General features: G+C 45.7%; 1 protein-coding gene across 1 annotated transcript in view; it reads right to left on the bottom strand.

The window, feature by feature from the left end:
• The window catches only part of Znf777 (zinc finger protein 777), a 33760-nt gene extending 14836 nt beyond the window's left edge, over positions 1-18924 (bottom strand). Inside the window, exons 1-3 of the mRNA XM_013036374.1 lie at positions 18073-18924; positions 16139-16265; positions 11922-12035 (exon numbers count right to left, since the gene is read on the bottom strand). Coding sequence (XP_012891828.1) covers positions 11922-12035; positions 16139-16265; positions 18073-18915 — 1084 coding nt within the window. The 5' untranslated portion in view covers positions 18916-18924. The remainder of the gene's footprint in view (positions 1-11921; positions 12036-16138; positions 16266-18072) is intronic.
• Between the last annotated feature and the right edge of the window lie 901 nt (positions 18925-19825).

Raw genomic sequence — 19825 nt, 5'->3', positions numbered from 1 at the left:
TTGTTGTTGGTCATGGGGCTTGAACTGTGGGCCTTGGCACAGTCCCTCAGCTCTTCTGCTCAAGGTAAATGCTCTACCACTTGAGCCACAGCCCCACTTCCAGTTTTCTGGTGGTTTATTGGAGGTAAGAGTCTCATGGACTTTCTTGCCTGGGCTGGCTTTGAACCATGATCCTCAGATCTCTGCCTACTGAGTAGCTAGGATTACAGGCAGGAGCCACTGATGCTCGGCTTGAGACTCTTATCTCAAAAAATGATCAAAGGGTATGCTAGACACAAGGCTCAAGCAGTAAATAGCAAAGACGAAGCCCTGAGTACTGCCAAAAGGGAGGAGGGTCATTAAACTATTGTTTATAGCCATTACTTTAGTAAATAACATAAAATTAAAAGTATCTACTATTGGCACAGGTGTGGGAGCAAGGAGGCTGGGAAGGTGGCTCAGTGCCTTGCATGCATGAGGCCCTGGGTTTGATTCCTGAGCACCACATAAGCAGAAAAAGCCAGAAGTGGTGCTGTAGCTCAAGTGGTAGGGCACTAGCCTTGAGCTGAAGAGCTGAGGGACAGTGCCCAGGCCCAGAGTTCAGGCCCCATGACTGACAAAAAAAAAAAAAGAATTCTACTTACAAGGACTATAAAGTAGCACAAATGTTTCAAAGGCATTTGCCAACATCTATTTAATGTTTAAGTGACCCAGAAAATCTATTTCTAAAAAAGTTTCAGACAAGCATACAGAGTCTATTTATAAGGATCTTTACAGATTTACAGAACCTTGTGAACACTGAAAGGTGCATCAGTAGGGGAGTAATTAAGATAAAATCAATAGTCAGAATACTGCAATCTACTACCAACAACAACATAAATTTATAAATTCGGACATGTAAAGATGTCAAATATAGTACTGAAAAAAGTTGCTTTTTATAACTTGAGTTTTACATTAAGAATATCATTTATAGCTAGGTGCTGGTGGCTCATGCCTGTAATCGTAGCTACTCAGGAGGCTGAGATCTGAGGATCTCAGTTCAAAGCCAGCTCAGGCAGGAAAGTCTGTGAGACTCTTATCTCCAATTAACCATCAGAAAGCCACAGGTGGTGCTATGGCTCAGGAGGTAGAACATTCACCTTGAGCTGAAGAGCTCAGGGACAGCGTCCAGGCCCAGAATTCAAGTCCCGTGACTGACAAAAAGAAAAAAAGAATATTATTTATGTATTACTTAGCTCCTTAAGGGTGTGTGTGGGCTGGGAAGGTGGCTTAGTGGTAGAGTGCTTGCCTCGAACGCATGGGGCCCTGGGTTCGATTCTTCAGCACCACATAAACAGAAAATGCCAGAAGTAGCGCTGTGGCTCAAGTGTTAGAGGGCTAGCCTTGAGCTGAAGAGCTGAAGGACAGCACGCAGGCCCAGAGTTCAAACCCCACGACAAAAAAAAAAAAAAAAAGTGTGTGTGCACATACACATTTATGCTCTTCCAAGTGTGTGCATAAAATATTGGAAAGAATAAACTGCTGAGAAAGAATTGTGGGAGCCAGGCATTGGTGGCTCACACCTGTAATCCTACCTACTCAGGAGGCTGAGATCTGAGGATCACAGTTCAAAGCCAGCCCGGGCAGGAAAGTCCATGAAACTCTTATCTCCAATTAACCACCAGAAAACCGGAAGTGGCACTGTGGCTCAAGTGGTAGAGCGCTCGCCTTGAGCTGAAGAGCTGAGGGACAGCGCTCAGGCCCAGAGTTCAAGCCCCATGACCGACCAAAAAAAAAATAGAATTGTGGGAGACTTTCAACTTTTTTCTTTTCAAAATTAAAAACCACGATTGCCACACTACCCATGTATTTCAGCCAAAGCAAAGATATGATGAATGGCTGGAGACACTGGCTTCCCTATCTCCTCTCGCTACACTTTCTGGGAGGTCTTTAAAACTTAGTATATGATTAAAAAAAAAACTTTAAAAAAGTTATACAAGGGGCTGGGAAGGTGGCTCAGTGGTAGAGCGCTTGCCTTGCATGCCAGAGGCCCTCGGTTCGATTCCTCAGCACCACATAAGCAAAAAGAAAAAAACTGGAAGTGGCGCTGTGGCTCAAGTGGTAGAGCGCTAGCCTTGAGCTGAAGAGCTGAGGGACAGTGCCCAGGCCCAGAGTTCGGGCCCCATGACCAGACCAAAAAAAAAAAGTTATACAAGGGGCTAGGAATGTGGCTTAGTGGTAGAGTGCTTGCCTAGCATGCATGAAGCCCTGGGTTTGATTCCTCAGTACCACATATACAGAAAAAGCCAGAAATGATGTGGCTCAAATGGTAGAGTGCTGGTCTTGAGCAAAAGCAGCTCAGGGACAGTGCTCAGGCCCTGAGTTCAAGCACCAGAACTGGCAAAAAAAAAAAAAAAAAAGTTATACAAATACATAGTCTAGAAGACTGAATAATGTTTCAAGCCTGTTTGTGTGGGGGCTGGGGCTGGGGCTGGGGCTGGAACTTGGGCCTGCACTCACTGGGCTATCATGCTCAAGGAGAGATGGTGCTCTACCACTTGACTCATACTGCCAGTCTAGCATTCTGCTGGTTAACTGATAAGAGTTTCGCAGACTTTCCTGCTGAGCAGGTTTCCAATGGAACAGAGATCCTCTACCTTCCTCAGATCTCAGCCTCCAAACAGCTAAGATTACAGGTGTGAACCACCTGTGTTAGACTCAAGCTTGTTTTTACACGTTCCTCTCCAGCTAGGCTCCTGGAGGCAAAGACTTTCAGCTCTTCCAGTGACTCTGCTGTCACCTGCCCTTCTGACTCCTGGAGTTTTAATCACTGTTTAAGCTCTCTCTATGGACTTCCTGGAGTTGGAGGTCAGGACCATCTCTCCCAAATCTCTTGTTTGCCAGTCTAGTTTTGTGATTTTAATGGGATTGACAGTGCTGCTAACATCAGTAGATGGTGTAAATGCTGTTTATAATGGAGCCATACTTTTCTGTATCTGTAAGCTTTTTTGCTTTTTTTTTTAAAATTGGGATTAAATGAGTACATAAATTTCACAAATTTCAGTCTTGTGAGATAGTGATACTTAGTTAAAGTCACAAACACATTCTAGCCTTCATGGGGCAAATTGTCTTTATTGTGGTCAATAAAGTTTGTGAATTCTATGAGCTTTGACAATATAGCTATTTCTTCCACATCAGGTGATATGTACATTTCTCTCCTTTTGCTCAGTGTCAGCTGTTCCCTCTTTCCTTCTCATTCCCTTCCTCCCTCCTCCCATCGTTGCCAGAGTTGCTTAGTTCGTTTTGATCAATGTCCAGTGCAGCTGCTTTCTTTGGACCTAATTTTTTTTTTTTTGGTCAGTTGTGGGCTTGAACTCAGACCCTGGGCTGAGTTCTTTTGCTCAGGGCTAGTGCTCTACCACTTTGAGCCACATAGCTCCACTTTGTTTTTGGTAGTTAATTGGAGACAAGGGTCTCACAGGAACTTTTTTGCCTAGCTGGCTTTGAACTGTGGTTCTCAGATATCAGCCTTTTGAGTGGGTAGGATTACAGGTGTGAGCCACCAGTGTCCAGCTAAATTTATTCATTTTTAATTTGGCTTAGCTTACGACTATGGTGAGCTCAGCTTCACACTCATCCCTTGCTCTGCTGTTTAACTCCCTTCTCAAAGCATTCATATGTATTTATCGATTTCATCTAAAAAAAAAAAAAACTTCTAGAACCTTCTAATGTGCTACCCTTACCCCCAGAGTTCTTTCTCTCATCTTTTTCTTGGTTTACTTATCTTCCTTAGCTTGGGAGGTGTGCATGGAGACTGAACATCTCAAACTGCCTCAGCTTCACTCTCCTATTTAATTTAAATAGTTTGGCTAATTATCCAATTTTAGGTTGGAAATATTTTCCCTCGAGTTTTAGAGGCCCCGGGCTCTGTCTTCTAGCTCTGGATGTCATTGGGAGTTTGATTCTTGGTGTGAACCTGTTTTTCTTGTCTTGGCGCCCAAGATTTCTTTTGTCTTCAGGTGCTCTGAAATTTCCTGCTGAAGTATCTAACCAGTAGGTCAGTTTTCATCCATTGTTCTGTCTGGGCAGCTGGTGGGTTCTTTCAATCTAGAAAATTATGTCTTTAGTTGCTGGGAGCTTTTCTTAAATTATTGTTATTTTTTGGTGCCAGTACTGGGCTTGACTCAGGGCCCAGGCACTGTCCCTGAGCTTTTGTGCTCAAGGCTAGGGCTCTACCAATTGAGGCACAGCTTGATTTCTAATTGTAAGATGGTTAATTGGAGGTAAGAGCCTCACAGATTTTCCTACCAGTACTGGCTTTGAAATGTGATCCTCAGATCTCAGCCTCCTGAGTAGGATTAGAGGTGTGACCTACTATCACCCAGTTTTCTTTCCGTATTTCCTTTTTTTGTCCTTTAGCTTTATTTTCTAAGATACATGCTCAGCGTTATATCCTGAACACTATAGTGACTTTAATATGTTTTTTAAAATGACTTTATTGTGGCTGAGAATGTGGCTCAGTGGTAGAGTGCTTGCCTAGCATACATGAAGACCTAGGTCTTCAATTCCTCAGTACCACACACAAACAAAAAGCTGGGAGTGGTGCTGTGGCTCAAATGGTAGAGTGAGAGCTAGTCTTGAGCAAAGAAGGTCAGGGTCAGTGCCCAGGCCCTAAGTTCAAGCTTCAGGACTGGCAAAAAACAAACAAAAATGACTTTATTGGGGCTGGGAAAGTGGCTCAGTGGTAGAGTGCTTGCCTTGCATGCATGAGGCCCTGGGTTCAATTCCTCAGCACCACATAAGAAGAAAGAGCAGGAAGTGGTGCTATGGCTCAAGTGGTAGAGTGCTAGCCTTGAGCTGAAGAGCTGAGGGACAGCACCCAAAACCCTGAGTTCAGGCCCCATGACCGACAAAAAACTAACAAACAAAAAAGACTTTATCATCCATCCATCCATTTATATTGCCAACACCAGAGCTTGAACTCAGAGCCTTGCACTGTTACTCAGCTTTCTCTCACAATGGTGCTTTACCACTTGAGTTATGGCTCTAGTTCCATGATTTTTAACTTCTAATAATTCCACATTTGCTGGGTGCCAGTGGCTCATACCTATAATCCTAGTTACTCAGGAGGCCGAGATCTGAGGACCTGTTTGAAGCCATCCCAGGCAGTAAAGTCCATGAGATTATCTTCAATAAACTACTCAGAAAAAGCTGGGAGTGGCACTGTGGCTTAAATGGTAGAGTGCTAGCCTTGAGCATGATAGAGCTCAAGGACGCACCTAGACCTTGAGTTCAAGCCCCAGGACTGGCAAAAAAAAAAAAAATCCTCTTTTTTCCTTTAAAAAAAAAATCATTTGGTGGCTCATGCCTATAATCCTAGCTCTTCAGGAGGCTGAGATCTAAGGATCATGGTTCCAAGCCAGTCCAGTAGGAAAGTCTGTGAGACTCTAATCTCCAATTAAGCTCCAAAAAACAGCCCACAGTAAAACTCAAGTGGTAGAGCACTGGCCTTGAGCACAAAAGATTAGGGACAGCTCCCAGACCCTGAGTTCAAGCCCCAAGACTGGCACAAATAAGCACTATAATTTTGTGTCACAAATGGATTAATTTATCTAAGGATTTATGAATAAGTATATACATATTTTTCTCCTCTCCACATGGTCTCTGTTCCTCTAAATATGTTGTTTTTCTTCCTTACTGGTTTTTATCTGTTTCTCTATTTAACTGCCTCTCTGTGGCCTTCCCCATATATCTTGGGGATCCCTGGTCATCTATTAGAATGAAAAGTGGACACTCAGGAGTTGAAGTACATGCAAATGTAGGTGGCACTTGCCACTCAGATCTTTGTGTAGAATGTTTTGTCTAGGATGTTTGTTTTTAATGGAAACTTCTTGGACTGGGAAAAAACAAACTGTTCTAATTCTTGCCCCAAAGGTTTTACTCTGGATACCAGCATCATTTGGGCAGGCAGATCAGAGAAGCAGGCGGGAACGTTGCACATCTACTTATTCCTGTGTTCAGTATGGCCCCCAATCCCTTCCAAACTCATGCCCCATCCAGAGATCCTCTTTCTCACCTTCTACAAGAATAAGTTTACTGAGCACCACCTATAATCCTACCTACTCAGGAGGCTGAGATCTGAGGATCAGGGTTCAAAGTCAGCTCAAGCAGGAAAGTCCATGAGACTCTTATCTCCAATGAACCACCAGAAAACCAGAAGTGGCACTGTGGCTGAAGTGGTAGAGCACTAGCCTTGAGCTGAAAAGCTCAGGGACAGTGCCCAGGCCCAGAGTTCAAGCCCCATGAATGACCAAAAAAAAAAAAAATAGTAATAATAAGCTTTAGTTATCTGCCAGGACTGGGGAGAGGCAGATGCCAGATGGAAGGATAGAGTAGGAGGCTATTTTATTTTCTTCCCTCCCTCCCTCCCTTCCTTCCTTCCTCTTTTCCTTCCCTATTTCTTCTCCCTTTCCCTCTCCCTCTCTCTCTGCTGGTACCAGAATTTGAACTCAGGACCTCACAATCACTTAGCTTGCTTGGTAAGCTGACAAGCCACCAAGTTTGCCTACCTCAGTCTGCCTCTGTGAAGGTTATTCCGGAAATGGAGTCTTCTGGACTGCCTAGGCTGACTTTGAGCCATCCTTCAGAACTCTCTCCTGAGTAACTAGATTATAGGCAGAGCCACCAGCACACTGCAGATTGTCACTTAAGAGAGGCTTGACCAATCTCTGATTTCAGCCTCACCTTCACCCTCATTTCCAGACACCTCGCGAGTCTGGGGGAGGGTGCTGTGTGGTGGGGTGCACGCTGTGTTTCTTCTCAACTTGCCCTAGCACCAACCTTAGACTGTGCTTTCTAAATCAGTAATCACTCCGCTAGCCACCTGCTGTTAGACTTCCAAAAAACTTTGTTGCTGTTGTCTCCTCGTCTCTCATCTTTTAAGAGTCCCTTTACTCTCAGTTTGGGACTTGGGAAGGGGAGGAAGCCAATACATTCAACCTCAAGTCTTTTAACATGCTTCTTGCCCCTACCCCCTTCCCCGTGCCAGTGCTAGGGCTTGGACTCAGGGCTTGGATACTGTGCCTAAGCTTTTGTGCTCAAGGCTAGCATTCTACCACTTGAATTACTGCTCCATTTCCAGCTTTTCTGAGGTTATGTAGAGGTAATGGCAGGTGCTAGCTTTGAACCAAGATCCTTAGATCTCAGTCTCCTGAGTAGTTAGGATTACAAGCATGAGCCACCAGTGCTCAGGCATGCATTGTTCTTGAAAAAATATTTCAATGGAATAAGAAAATTTGCTCTCATCAGAAAATTTTACTAATCAGAGAAATGTTTTACTATGCTTCCATTTTTGTCTATATTGCTTACATCACTAACTTCATATTATATTTATACTTCTCACTACTATTTCATTAACCTCCCCTTCCAACTAAATCATCCCTACCCACATTTTAAACAGAATTCAGCACTGGAGTTTGAACTCAGAGATGTTGCTTCCTGTTCTCCCACTTGAGCCACACCCTAGCTCAGTTTGCTTTTCTGATTTTTTTTTTTTGGGGGGGGGCAGTCCTGGGGCTTGAATTCAGGGTCTGGGCTCTGACCCTGAGCTTCTTTTGCTCAAGGCTAGCACTCTACCACTTGAGCCACAGCACGACTTCCACCCATGGCTTCATGCATGCTAGGCAAGCACCCTACCACTAAGCCACCTTCCCAGCCCTTCTTCTATTTTTTCAAAATCCTGCCCTGGTGGTTTTCAATACTATTCTGGAAACTTTTTTTTTTTTTCTTTTTGCGGGTCATGGGGCTTGAACTTTGGGCCTGAATGCTGTCCCTGAGCTTTTTAGCTAAAGGCTAGCACTCTACCACTTGAGCCACAGTGCCATTTCCAGTTTTCTGGTAGTTAATTGGATAAGAGTCTCACAGTCTTTCCTGCCCAGGCTGGCTTTGAACCACGACTCTCAGATCTCAGACTCCTAAGTAGCTAGGATTACAGGTATGAGCCACCAGTGCTTGGCTTTCTGGAAACTTTTCTGTGTGCTGGTCCTGGGGCTTGAACTCAGGGCCTGGGCTCTTATTCCTGAGCTTTTGTGCTCAAGGCTAGCATTCTACCACTTGAGCCACAGCTCCACTTCTGGCTTTTTTGGTAGTTAACTGGAGATAAGAATCTCACAGAAGCTGGGCGCTGGTGGCTCACACCTGTAATCCTAGCTACTCAGGATGCTGAGATCTGAGGATCGTAGTTCAAAGCCATCCCGGGCAGGAAAGACTGTGAGACTCTTATCTCCAATAAACCACTAAAAAACCAGAAATGGTGCTGTGGCTCAAGTGGTAGAGCACTCACCTTGAGCTGAAGAGCTGAGGGACAGCGCTCAGGCCCAGAGTTCAAGCCCCACAACCGACCAAAAAAAAAAAAAAATCTCAGATTCTCCTGCCAGGGCTGGCTCTGAACTCCGATCTCAGCCTCATGAGCAGTTAGGATTATAGGCATGAACCAGTAACCCCTAGCTTGTGAAACATTTTTAAAAAGTGGTGTACAAATACTCATGATATTCAAAATTCATACTCGGAATCATGAAACTTGAGGAGCTGGATGGGGACAAGATAGGTGGGGGTGGGGGGAGACCGATGGAAGGGGTGACCTGATCGAGATGCACTGTACACATAAACGGACATATTCAGTTATTTACAAGGAACAAAAGAGAGGAAAAAGGGAAGGGGGGGAACACTGGGGCTCCTTCCTGACCAATATATTACAGATCCCAAATCTGCCCTAAGAGACAGAGCTCTGCAGTGGGGGCTCCTGTTCTTGTTTCTTCTTCCTCTATAGACCAAGTTAAGCCTGTGTACCTCACCACTGCGCAGATGTCCACATACACCAAAGCCAAGTGCTTCTTGCTCAGACTTGGAACGCAGCTGCAGCCTGTACTCAGCTGCTTCCTCAACTCTTCTCGGTGTCTTGCTGGAACCTCAAAGCACAGTGTTCAAAATCAAATTCTGATTGTTTCTCCAAATCTAAGCCTCATGTCCTCATCCCACAGAGGCTGGATTCACCTCGCCACCTCTTCCCCCACTTGGTTCACATCTATCAGTCTCTAAGTCGTGGTTGTGTGCTAAAATGTATCAAGCTCAGCCACTGGTCACCTGGGTCTTGCCAAGGTCTTCTACCTGTTATTCAGGTTTCCAGTGAACCTTCCACCCCTCAGAGAAGCCTTTTCTGGCCTCCCCACCCAGCAGAGTTTTCCATACTTCAGCCTGAATGCTCCTCATCACTGATCTGTTCTAAGGCATGACTGTGATTCTACACAGTAAGGGTTTGGTTGGTCTCTACGAAAGTGTAAATCTAAGGGCCAGGACCTCTACGTCCTGACAAAAATACAAGTGGAGCTATAGTATTAAAATCCTCCATAAATATGCTAGCTCAGGTCATATTTTGGATTATTTCCCCACATGCTAGGGGCTGTGAGAGGATGTTATTAGGTCAAATGTGTGAGTGTTTAAAATATTTAAGTCATATGTTACAGATAGAAATCATCATATTGCTTTCTAAAAAGACTGAAATGGGGCCGTGTGCTGGTGGCTCACACCTGGAATCCTAGCTACTCAGGAGGTTGAGATCTGAGTATTGCGGTTCTAAGTCATCCCAGGCAGAAAAGTCCATGAGACTCATCTCCAATTAACCACCAAAACAGCCAGAAGTGGCACAGTAGCTCAAATGGTAGAGTGCTAGCTTTGAGCACAAAAGGTTGGGGACAGGCCTGGGAAAGTAGCTCAGTGGTAGAGTGCTTGCCTTGCATGTATAAAGCCCTGGGTTCGATTCCTCAGCACCACATAAGCAGAAAATGCCAGAAGTGGTGCTGTGGCTCAAGTAATAGAGTGCTAGCCTTGAGCTGAAGAGCTGAGGACAGCGCCTGGTCCCAGAGTTCAGGCCCCACGACTGGCAAAAAAAAAAAAAAAAAATTGGGAACAAAACCTAGACCCTGAGTTCAAGCACTTGGACTGGCAATAGGAAAAAAAAAAAGGTATGCCACTTGGGTGGCAACATGGGGTTGCTAATTTGTTGGGGCATGTGGTCCACCTTCCTGGGCCTCTCTGACCACTGTCCCAGCCAAGAGCTGGAGCCCCTATTGTGAGTATTTTGAAAGCAGCACTACTATCTGAATCCTCTTTGGATCTCTTTGCTCTTAGGAATCTAAGCCATTCAATGTGAGTTTACTGCATGTATTTACTTTGCCAGTTCATAAAATTATCATTTTTGGTATATGTTGAATTCTGAACATTTTCAATTTTTGGGACGGCCCCCCTTGGCACCACACCTTGGGACTAGCCCAGGGTTGGCTTTGCTCCACCCTGCTAAGGAGCAGACGCATGGATGGGGAGAGGGCTTGCAGGCTTTAGCCCGTGAATACAGCATGTATAAAACCGCTCTGGAGCAGTGGTGCCATGCCCCTGCCCTCTGGGTCAATGTAGGCTCCAAGGGGCTGGAGACAGCCAGTGAATCAAGTGGCACAGGTCAGCCAGCAAGGAATACACCTTCCAGAAGAAACTCAGGTCATGGATATGCCCACAGTATAGTGGGCTGGAGTCATTTGTTGGGTCTATTCTCTGGAGGGCCCATCTGTGATAAAGATGAGAAAACTAAGAAGATAAGGGTGGGGGGAATCAATGCTCCCCATCCCGCCCTTCTAAGAAAAAGATACCCGAGTAGCACCTGCACCTCAAAATCAGCTGAGCGTCAGCTATGTTTCATGATTTTGACCACAAATCACCTCTCCCAGACCCTCACTTGTCTCAATCTGTCTTTCCTTTTGTTTTGTTTAATTTTTAAAAATATTTTTACCATGGGGCTGGGAAGGTGGCTCTGTGGTAGAGTGCTTGCCTCACATGCATGAGACCCTGGTTCGATTCCTCAGCACCACATAAACAGAAAAAGCCAAAGTGGCGCTGTGGCTCAAGTAGTAGAGCACTAGCCTTCAACTGAAGGCCAGTGCCCAGGCCCAGAGTTCAGGTTCCACAACTGACTGACTATCTATCTATCTATCTACCTATCTATCTATCTACCTATCTATCTATATATCTATATCTATTTTTTAACCAGTTGTGGGGCTTGAATTCAGGGCCTGGGTAAGACATGCCAATCCCTACGTCAGGCCTAGTATTAGATCTTTGTACTATTCTGAGGTTTTTTGTTTTTTTTTTTGGTCGGACATGGGGCTTGAACTCTGGGCCTGGGTGCTGTCCCTCAGCTCTTCAGCTCAAGGCTAGTGCTCTACTACTTGAGCCACAGCGCCACTTCCTGCTTTTTCTGTGTATGTGGTGCTGAGGAATCGAACCCAGGAGCTCATGCATGAGAGGTAAGCACGCTCCCACTGAGCCACCTTCCCAGCCCAATCTGAGGCTGTTTTGAAACAAATTCTAAAAAGACCAACCGTGCTAGGAATTAAAAAACACAGGCAGCCTGACACCACAGTTTACCTAAGCCACACGGTTGGTCTGTTGGTCCTGTCTGACTGCTTTGTCCAGACACTGTCCTGCTGGAGGGCTATAAGGTAGGATGTTTCCAGTCCCTTATCCTTCTACTCACAGTCTAGGAGTCAGGGCCTGGCCTTTCTTTGGGAAGCTCTAGGGGGTCTGAGCACTAGTACTCTAACCCATGAATACTTCCTTTGTATTCATTTCCTGCAAGGAGTGAGGTAACACTGTATCATGTTAAAAAAAAAATCCCTGAAACAATGAACCTCATAGCATTTCTATTTACCAACAACCTAGGGCACTGGTGGCTAGCTGCTGGCAGCCGGGATGGACCATGGGGGATCTAACAGGTCCCTGCACCTGCAAGCCTCCTTCTTGGACAGCCTGCTCCCAGGCCCCTTCAGGTCTACCCTGGACTGTGATCCCCATGCTGGGTCTCCTGAGAACTGAGGGGTCCAGGCTGAAGAGTGCTAGGCCACCCATTCACCACTCACCAGCACTGGGGTCTGTGGGCGTCTCGCCCTCCTCAGAGTCCTCCTGCTCCTGCATGGCTGGCCTCTCCCCGCGCTCCATCTGTGACATGAGGTCTGGTTTGGAAATTGCATAGTCTGGGGAAAGGAAGGAAAAAACATACTATTAAAATGAGGTGCTTCTATTGTTGGTAAGCACCATCTGTGACCAGCATTGGCCGCCCTGCTGGGTGGCAATTGCCAATGTTGAAATATAAAAGGCCAAGTAGCCAGCCAGACTCCTTCCTTAGTGTCCACTGAGTGTGGGTGCGCACTACTCACAAGTGCGGATGCTGGCCTAGAGCTTTTATCTCAAAGGCACACAAAATACAGAATTTTATAAAGAATTAGTTCTGATAAAACCCCAAATTCACAAAACAAAATACTGATAGATTTCCTTACATTAAAAAAAAATAAAAAGTGGAGCTAGGCGTCAGTGGCTCATGCCTGTAATCCTAGCTACTCAGGAGGCTGAGATCTGAGGATCACGGTTCAAAGCCAACCTGGGCAGAAAAGTCCATGAGACTCTTATCTCCAGTAAACCATCAGAAAACCAGAGGTGGTACTGTGGCTCAATGGTAGAGAGCTGGCCTTGAACTGAAGAGCTGAAGGACAACACCCAGGGCCCAGAGTTCAAGCCCCATGACTGGAAAAAAAAAAAATTCTGTTGGGCACCCATAGATCACACCTGCAATCCTAGCTACTCAGGAGGCTGAGCTCTGAGGATCCTGGTTCAGAGCCAGCTTGGGCAGGCAAGGCTGTGAAGCTTATCTCCAATAAATCACCAGAAAACCAGAAGTAGTGCTGTGGCTCAAGTGGTAGAATGCTAGCCTTGAGCTGAAGAGCTGAGGGACAGTGATTACGCCCAGAGTTCAAGCCCTATGACTGACACACAAACACAAAAAAAAGTCAGCAGGGTTGGGGGTGAAGGTCTGTGGCTCAGCATGTGGCTCAGCATGCGTGAGGTCTGCTGAGTTCAATCCCCCAAGACTCCCAACAAATTTACATTTCTTTGGGAATAAAGCTAAAAAGTAAAGAAACTTAACAAAATGTTAACATGTGGCCATATTTATCATATGTAAATGAATAATATTCATTAATATTTGTTAATATTCAGTAATAATCTATAGTTACTAATAATTAAAAAGCAAAGATATGGATAACCCATAGAAGAAATACAAATGGCCAATGAATATATACAAAAAAGTATAAGTTCACTAAGCATCAAAGAAATACTTATTGTCCTGATGCATTATGTGTGCGTGTGCGTGCGCGTGTGGGTGTGTGCGTGACTGGTACTGTGGCTTAAACTCAGGGCCTGGGTGCTGTGTCTTAGCGTTTTTTGTTTGTTTGTTTGTTTGTTTGTTTTTTTGCACAAGGCTCACATTCTACCACTTAAGTCACAGCACCACTTCCGGTTTTCTGGAAATAAGTTGCACAGACTTTACTGCTCAGACTGGCTTCAAAATGCAATCCTCAAATCTCAGCCTAAGTAGCTAGTTTTACACAAGTACCCAGCTGATCTATCGCTCTTCATCTATGGAAAAGAAAAACAGCTGGGCACTGGTGGCTTACACCTATAGCCCTAGCGACTCAGGAGGCTGAGATCTGAAGATAGCAGTTCAAAGCCATACTCTTTTTTTTTTTGTCGGTCATGGGGCTTGAACTCTGGGCCTGGGCGCTGTCCCTCAGCTCTTCAGCTCAAGGCGAGCGCTCTACCACTTGAGCTACAGAGCCACTTCCGGTTTTCTGGTAGTTTATTGGAGATAGGAGTCTCACGGTCTCTCCTGCCCGGGCCGGCTTTGAACCGTGATCCTCAGATCTCAGCCTCCTGAGTAGCTAGGATTACAGGCGTGAGCCACCAGCGCCCGCTTCAAAGCCATACTCTTATCTTCAGTTAACCACCAGAAAACTGTAAGTGGCTCTATGGATCGAAGTGGTAGAGTACTAGCCTTGAGCAAAAAAGCTCAGGAATAGCACGCGGGCCCTGAGTTTAAGGCCTATGACAGACAAAAAATATGTATGTTTATATTTAAAACAGAAAAACACCAGATAGTCAGGTATGGAGAGATGGCATTTTCATAGGCCACTGCACAGATAAATATAAACTGGCTCAGCCTTCTAAGGGTCCCTTGGCAATAGCCTTAACATTGGCAATGTGAGCTGGGAGTGGCTCACACCTATAATCCTAGCTACTCAGGAGGCTGTGACTTGAGGATCACGGTTCAAAGCTAGGCCAGGCAGGAAAGCTCCTGAGACACTTATCTCCAATTAACCACTAAAAAGCCAGAAGTGGAGCTATAGCTCAAGTAGCAGAGTAGTAGCCTTGAGCAAATAAGCTCAGGGACAGAGCCTAGGCTCTGAGTTCAAGCACCAAGACTGAGACACACACAAAAACATTACAAATGTGCAGTCTTACTACATAAGCTCCTTTTCCAAATCTCTCAAGTAATAGCACAAATACACAAGGACTGATTATCACAACACTTTGCAACAGTGAGAAAACTAGAATCAACTATTGTTTACCAACAGCAGCAAGGTGAAGAGTCAAGTCAAATACTACAGTCTAAGGAGGCCAAATGTGATGGGCCAGGCTGTGTGCAGCCTGCCATTAGGTGGATTAAGTGGGTGGTATTAACCTTCCCTACTCCCAGAGTGCACCCAAAAGGTTCATGGTGGTATTCTCTCATGAGTGGGAGGGTGGGAGTCTAAACTGCTGAATTTTCACAATTATGCAAGTATTTAAAAAAGAAATAAAGTTATCTCATAGAAAGATATGTGCAAATAAATTAGCAATTCTAACGTGAACCCAAATTTCTACCCATGTTTATTTAATGTTTAAACAAACTGAGGCTGAGCAGGATACATTGTTATACATGTGTGGAGATGTCACAATGAAACTTCTCTTGTATAACTAATATATGCTAATTATTATGTGTATAGATGGTAAAAGAGCTGGGGGCTGGTGGCTCATGCCTATAATCCTAGCTACTCAGGAGGCTGAGATCTGAGGATCAAGGTTCAAAGCCAGCCCAGGCAGGAAAGGCCATGAGACTTTTATCTCCAATAAACCACTCAGAAAACCAGAAGTGGTGTTGTGGCTCAAGTGATAGAGCAAGCTGAAAAGCTCAGGGACAGTGCTTAGGCCCAGAGTTCAAGCCCCACAACGGAGCAAAAAGAAAAAGGTAAAAGAGTTCTCTGTATGAGAGAAAAGGATACATAGAGAATTGCATTTTCCAGAGTCTTGTCCCTAAATATTCTCAATGAAAATCATAAGAATCTTCAGGCTTTGGGGTAGGACAGACCTGTATGCTAAGATCTAGGGTAAGCCTTCATAGGCTCTGATCACAGCTTTTTCATTTGCATAGTGAGGATGTGACTTGTGAAATGTAAGGCTTGATGAATGACAGTGTTTAGTCACCAGGGTCCTTCACAGCAGAGCTGTGAGAACTGACTGGTCAGAGTCTTAGAAAACACCTTATACACCATGAATACTTGCTATATCTGTTCCCTTCCATTCTCTTTCCTTCTTAAGTAATGACTGGCTGAACAAATGTTTTTTTTTTTGGTTGGTTGTGGGGCCTGACCTCTGGGCCTGGGCGCTGTGCCTCAGCTCTTCAGCTCAAGGCTAGCGCTCTACCACTTGAGCCACAGCGCCACTTCTGACTTTTTCTGCTTATATGGTGCTGAGGAATCCAATCCAGGACCTGATGAATGCAAGGCAAGCCCTCTACCATTGAGCCACCTTCCCAGCCCCGAACAAATGCATTTTTTTTTTTGGATCCAGTCATGGGGCCTGAACTCTGGGCCTGGGCGCTGTCCTTCAGCTCTGCAGCTGAAGGCTAGCGCTCTACCACTTGAGCCACAACAAATGCATTTTTAAAAAAGGGGTCCATGAGTAAAATACTGTGGTGATGACAGTTCTCTGATGACAAGGTCTATATTCTCCACTGCTCCAGGGGCTTCTCCATAGAGCCAGGTCTGTGCATACAAGGTGCTCTGACCTGTCCCTTAATGATATAAATGGGTAAACCAAGGCATTTGTTTTCATTTGTATGCTCTATCTAAAATTCCAGAGTTGCAATCTGACTGGAAACTTTGGTCCCAAACTGTTTTGTCTTCCTCTGTTGGCCCTCCTGGGGTTCAGCTTCCCTAACTGTATGAGTGGCTTCTTTCCAGTGTCAGGCAGCCCTCCTCCTTACCCATGGAAACCAGAGACTCATAGTTGCCCCGCATCACGTTCTTGTAGAGCTCCTTCTGCCACTCAGACAGGTTTCCCCATTCCTGCTCAGAGAAATGGACGGCGACGTCATCAAACGTGACCGGGACCTGAAAGCACACAAAAGAAATCAACTTGGACCAACAGGATGGCAGTCACAGGCTGTCAAGTCCCAAGACTTGTGGGATTTGACACCCTAGCTCTGGCCTAACACCTCTTCCTCAGGACTGGAGATGGCTTCACCAGGATCCTTCTAGAAATCAGGCCACTATCCTGGCTAGAATAGGAAACCCAGTCCCTCTGCATTCACAGGACAAGCCTTGCTGCACTAAATCATGATCTGTGGATCAGCAGCAACACCAACATCAGGAACTTGCTGGCAATGCAGACTTTCAGGCCCCGCTCTGGACCTACAACTCAGCCTGCCCAGTGAGGTCCCCAAGGGCTTCATGTACAATAATAATGTTCACGAAGTGCTAGCCCAGGAGACGGTCCCTTTACTCCCTAGTGTTAGGCTGTGAAATAGGGCAGCAGTGGAGAGGAATAGGAAGAAAACTGGTCTACACACACTCCTTCAGAATCTTCTGGAAAGTAAGATTAAGAACTGCTGTCTAGCTTTTTGTGTGTATATGATAGTATTGAGAATTAAAACTCAGCGCTCTCCAGGTAAGCCAAGGGCAAGAGACAAATGGTACATGGTCTCCCTGATAAGTGGATGTTAAATCCAAAATGTTAGGTGATACGACAAAATTAACAGGACTTAAGAAACAAAGAACTTCCACTCATATGGTCAAACCATATCCCCATGCTGCTGATCACATGTATGGTGTATATGTGTACACCGTTATATGTTACAGACCATGATAGACAATTTGCTCCAGGAAAGTTAGAATGAACTTGTGACTTTAAATGAGCATCATTATTCCACAATACTGTGAAATTTGGGAAATTATGTAATCACTTAATCACAATTAAAAATGAACCTCGGGGAAGGTAGGGAGGGAAGGGATAGTAGGGGGAAAACAATGGAGGGGATAACAATGCTCAATAGGAAGTGTACTCATTACCTTACTCATGTAACTGTAACCCTCTGTATAGTATCTTTACAATAAAAATTTTTTAAAAAAACCCAAAAAACAGCGCTCTCACTTGGCTCTTTTACTCAAGATGATGCTCTACCACTTGAGCCACACTTCCACTTCCACCTTTGCTGGTTAACTGGAGTAAGAGTCCCGTAGACTTTTTTGTCCAGGACATATCTGAATGCTGATTCTCAGATCTCAGCCTCCTAAGTAGCTACGATTTATAGGCGTGACCCCTGAGTTCCTGGGTTTTTAAGGACACCTCTTAAGAATGTCTGCACACACTCCCATAACACTTTAAATCATCTCTAGATGACTTACAATATCGAACTCAATGCAAATGAAATATAAGTAGTTGCTACACTGTATGGTTTAGAGAATAATGACAAGAAAAAAGTCTGTACATGTTTAGTGCAGATGCAATTTCCTTTTCTCAAATATTCTTGATTCACAGCTGCTAGAATCAAGGATGCAGGCCCTGAGGATATGGGGGCTGACCGTAAAGGCTCTGCACAGTGCTCTGATTGGCCTTCACTGGCCTCCATCCTCAGACACAGTGAAACTGTGTACTGACCCCTCTTCTAACGTGGACAACCTGATCCCTGGGCCATTTCTGTACCAGCCTGTGCTTTTATCAACAGGAGAAACAATTTGCTTTGGGTCTAGCCTGTGGTTGGTGAAACAATGATGGCAGCCAGGGATCCTGACATTTTTCTCTTTCTCAACCATCACTTTCCCTCTCTTCCAATTTAGTTCAATTCCTAAACCATGTTCTGATTCTGACCATTTCCTTGGTGGGGCGGAGGGAAGGGGGCCCTAGCTGGGATAAGTGTACCTTGGGGACTTCTCCATTGCTGCCAGGGGGCAGACGCAGAATCCAGAAATTTCGGTTTTTCAGCAGGTTCTCCATGTTCTCCAGGCGCCGCTGCAGCAGCCCATACTCCTGCAGTAGGGTGCCCAGCACGACCCACTTGCTCTCCAGATGGTTTGCAAACTCCACGGCGGTCTTCTCGCAGTCAGCTATCTTTTTTTCATTAGTCCCTGTCCTGCCTTCCAGGGTCAGTAGCCTCATGGCCTGGGCCTCCAGTTTCCTTTCCACTGCTTGGACAGCAGCCCACACAGCCAAGCGAGTGATCTCTGCAGTGGGCAGTGGCTGTTCTTTTTGGGCTGCAGGAGAGGACTGGAAGGGAGTGTCCTTTTGGGAGACGGGACTTTGGAGTAGTGGGTCCATGTCGGCCTCAGGAGCTGTGGGGGAAAGTGTCAGGGGGTCTTTCTCAGGAACTTCAGGGGAGTGAAGCAGGGCTTCCTGATGGTGGGTGGAGTGAGTCAGAAGGGGGAGTTCCTGTTCAGCCACTGAGGGAAGATACTGGGTGTCTTCCTGAGAAGCCAGGGGACCCTGGTGGCGCGTGTCTTGCTCAGAGGCGGCAGGATACAGGAGTGAAGGTCCCTTCTGGAGGGTATGCGGGATCTGGCCAGAAGCCTCTTGTTTGGGAGCACTGGAAGTCTGGAGCAGGGAGCCTTTCCGGGGTGCGGTGGGAGCCAAAGAAGGAATTTCTTTAGGGGGAAGAATTCGGGATGGGAACAGAGTTTCCCGGGGGAGTCCAGCAGAGGCCTGACACAGGGCTGCTTCTTGTGGAACTGTGGAGAATGACAGAGGTGATGAGCGCTGGTCCTCCATGTCCAGTTGCTGGACCTGTGTTCAAAGAAAGACAGGAAAAGACAGGATTGAGGGTCATGGTCTCCAGCTGGTGAATAAATCCCAATGGTAAGCACTCAGGTTAAAAACTTTTCCAGCGCCAGTGGCTCACACTTATACTCCTAGCTACTCAGGAGGCTGAGATCTGAGGACTGCAGTTCAAAGACAGTCTGGGCAGGAAAGTCTGTGAGACTCTTATCTCCAATTAACCACCAGAAAACCAGAAGTGGTGCTGTGGCTCAAGTGGTAGAAGTGCTAGCCTTGAGTTCAAGAGCTGAGGGACAGTGCCCAGGCTGAGTTCAAGCCCCACGACCAACAAGGACAAAAACAAAAAACCCTCCAGTTTTTACAGCAATAAGATAGGATACATGAACGTGAATCTCTTCCTAAGAGCATAGCACTGATTCAGATGATCATTATTATGAACAAATGAAAACATAGCGATGCCACCTTCTATTTTCCATATAGCATCCTGTTTGTCACAGCTATCATCTTATGAGTGGTGGTTGGGGAAGGGCACTGGATGTGGATTCGATCACTTGGCTGTCAGCTACCTTGACACTATGGCTGACAGTGTTGACCTGGTCTGACTGACTTTGTTTTGAGGGTCCTCATCCATAAACACCTGTAGAGGCTTCTGGGCATATGGGCTTCAGCTCAAGTAAAGACAGATAACAGAGACAGTGAAGCAGGCGGTTTCAGCCTTTAACAGGAGCCTCAGCTTCAGAGCAGATGGTCCACTGTGATGGGGGTACTCTGCCTTGTTGGTTTTCTCCCTGTGCTTCCTGATGTGGGGAATGAGGAAGAAGCAAAGCCTAGAAGGATGGGAAGCAGCACAAAAGACATCCAGTTTGGAGACCTGGGCCAAGAAGTGGTAGAGACAAGAGCAAGA

The sequence above is a fragment of the Dipodomys ordii genome, unplaced genomic scaffold, assembly GCF_000151885.1.
Source record: "Dipodomys ordii isolate 6190 unplaced genomic scaffold, Dord_2.0 Scaffold282, whole genome shotgun sequence".
Classification (NCBI taxonomy): domain Eukaryota; kingdom Metazoa; phylum Chordata; class Mammalia; order Rodentia; family Heteromyidae; genus Dipodomys; species Dipodomys ordii.
Note: the sequence above shows the minus strand (reverse complement) of the source record. Positions and strands in the feature narration are given on the sequence as shown.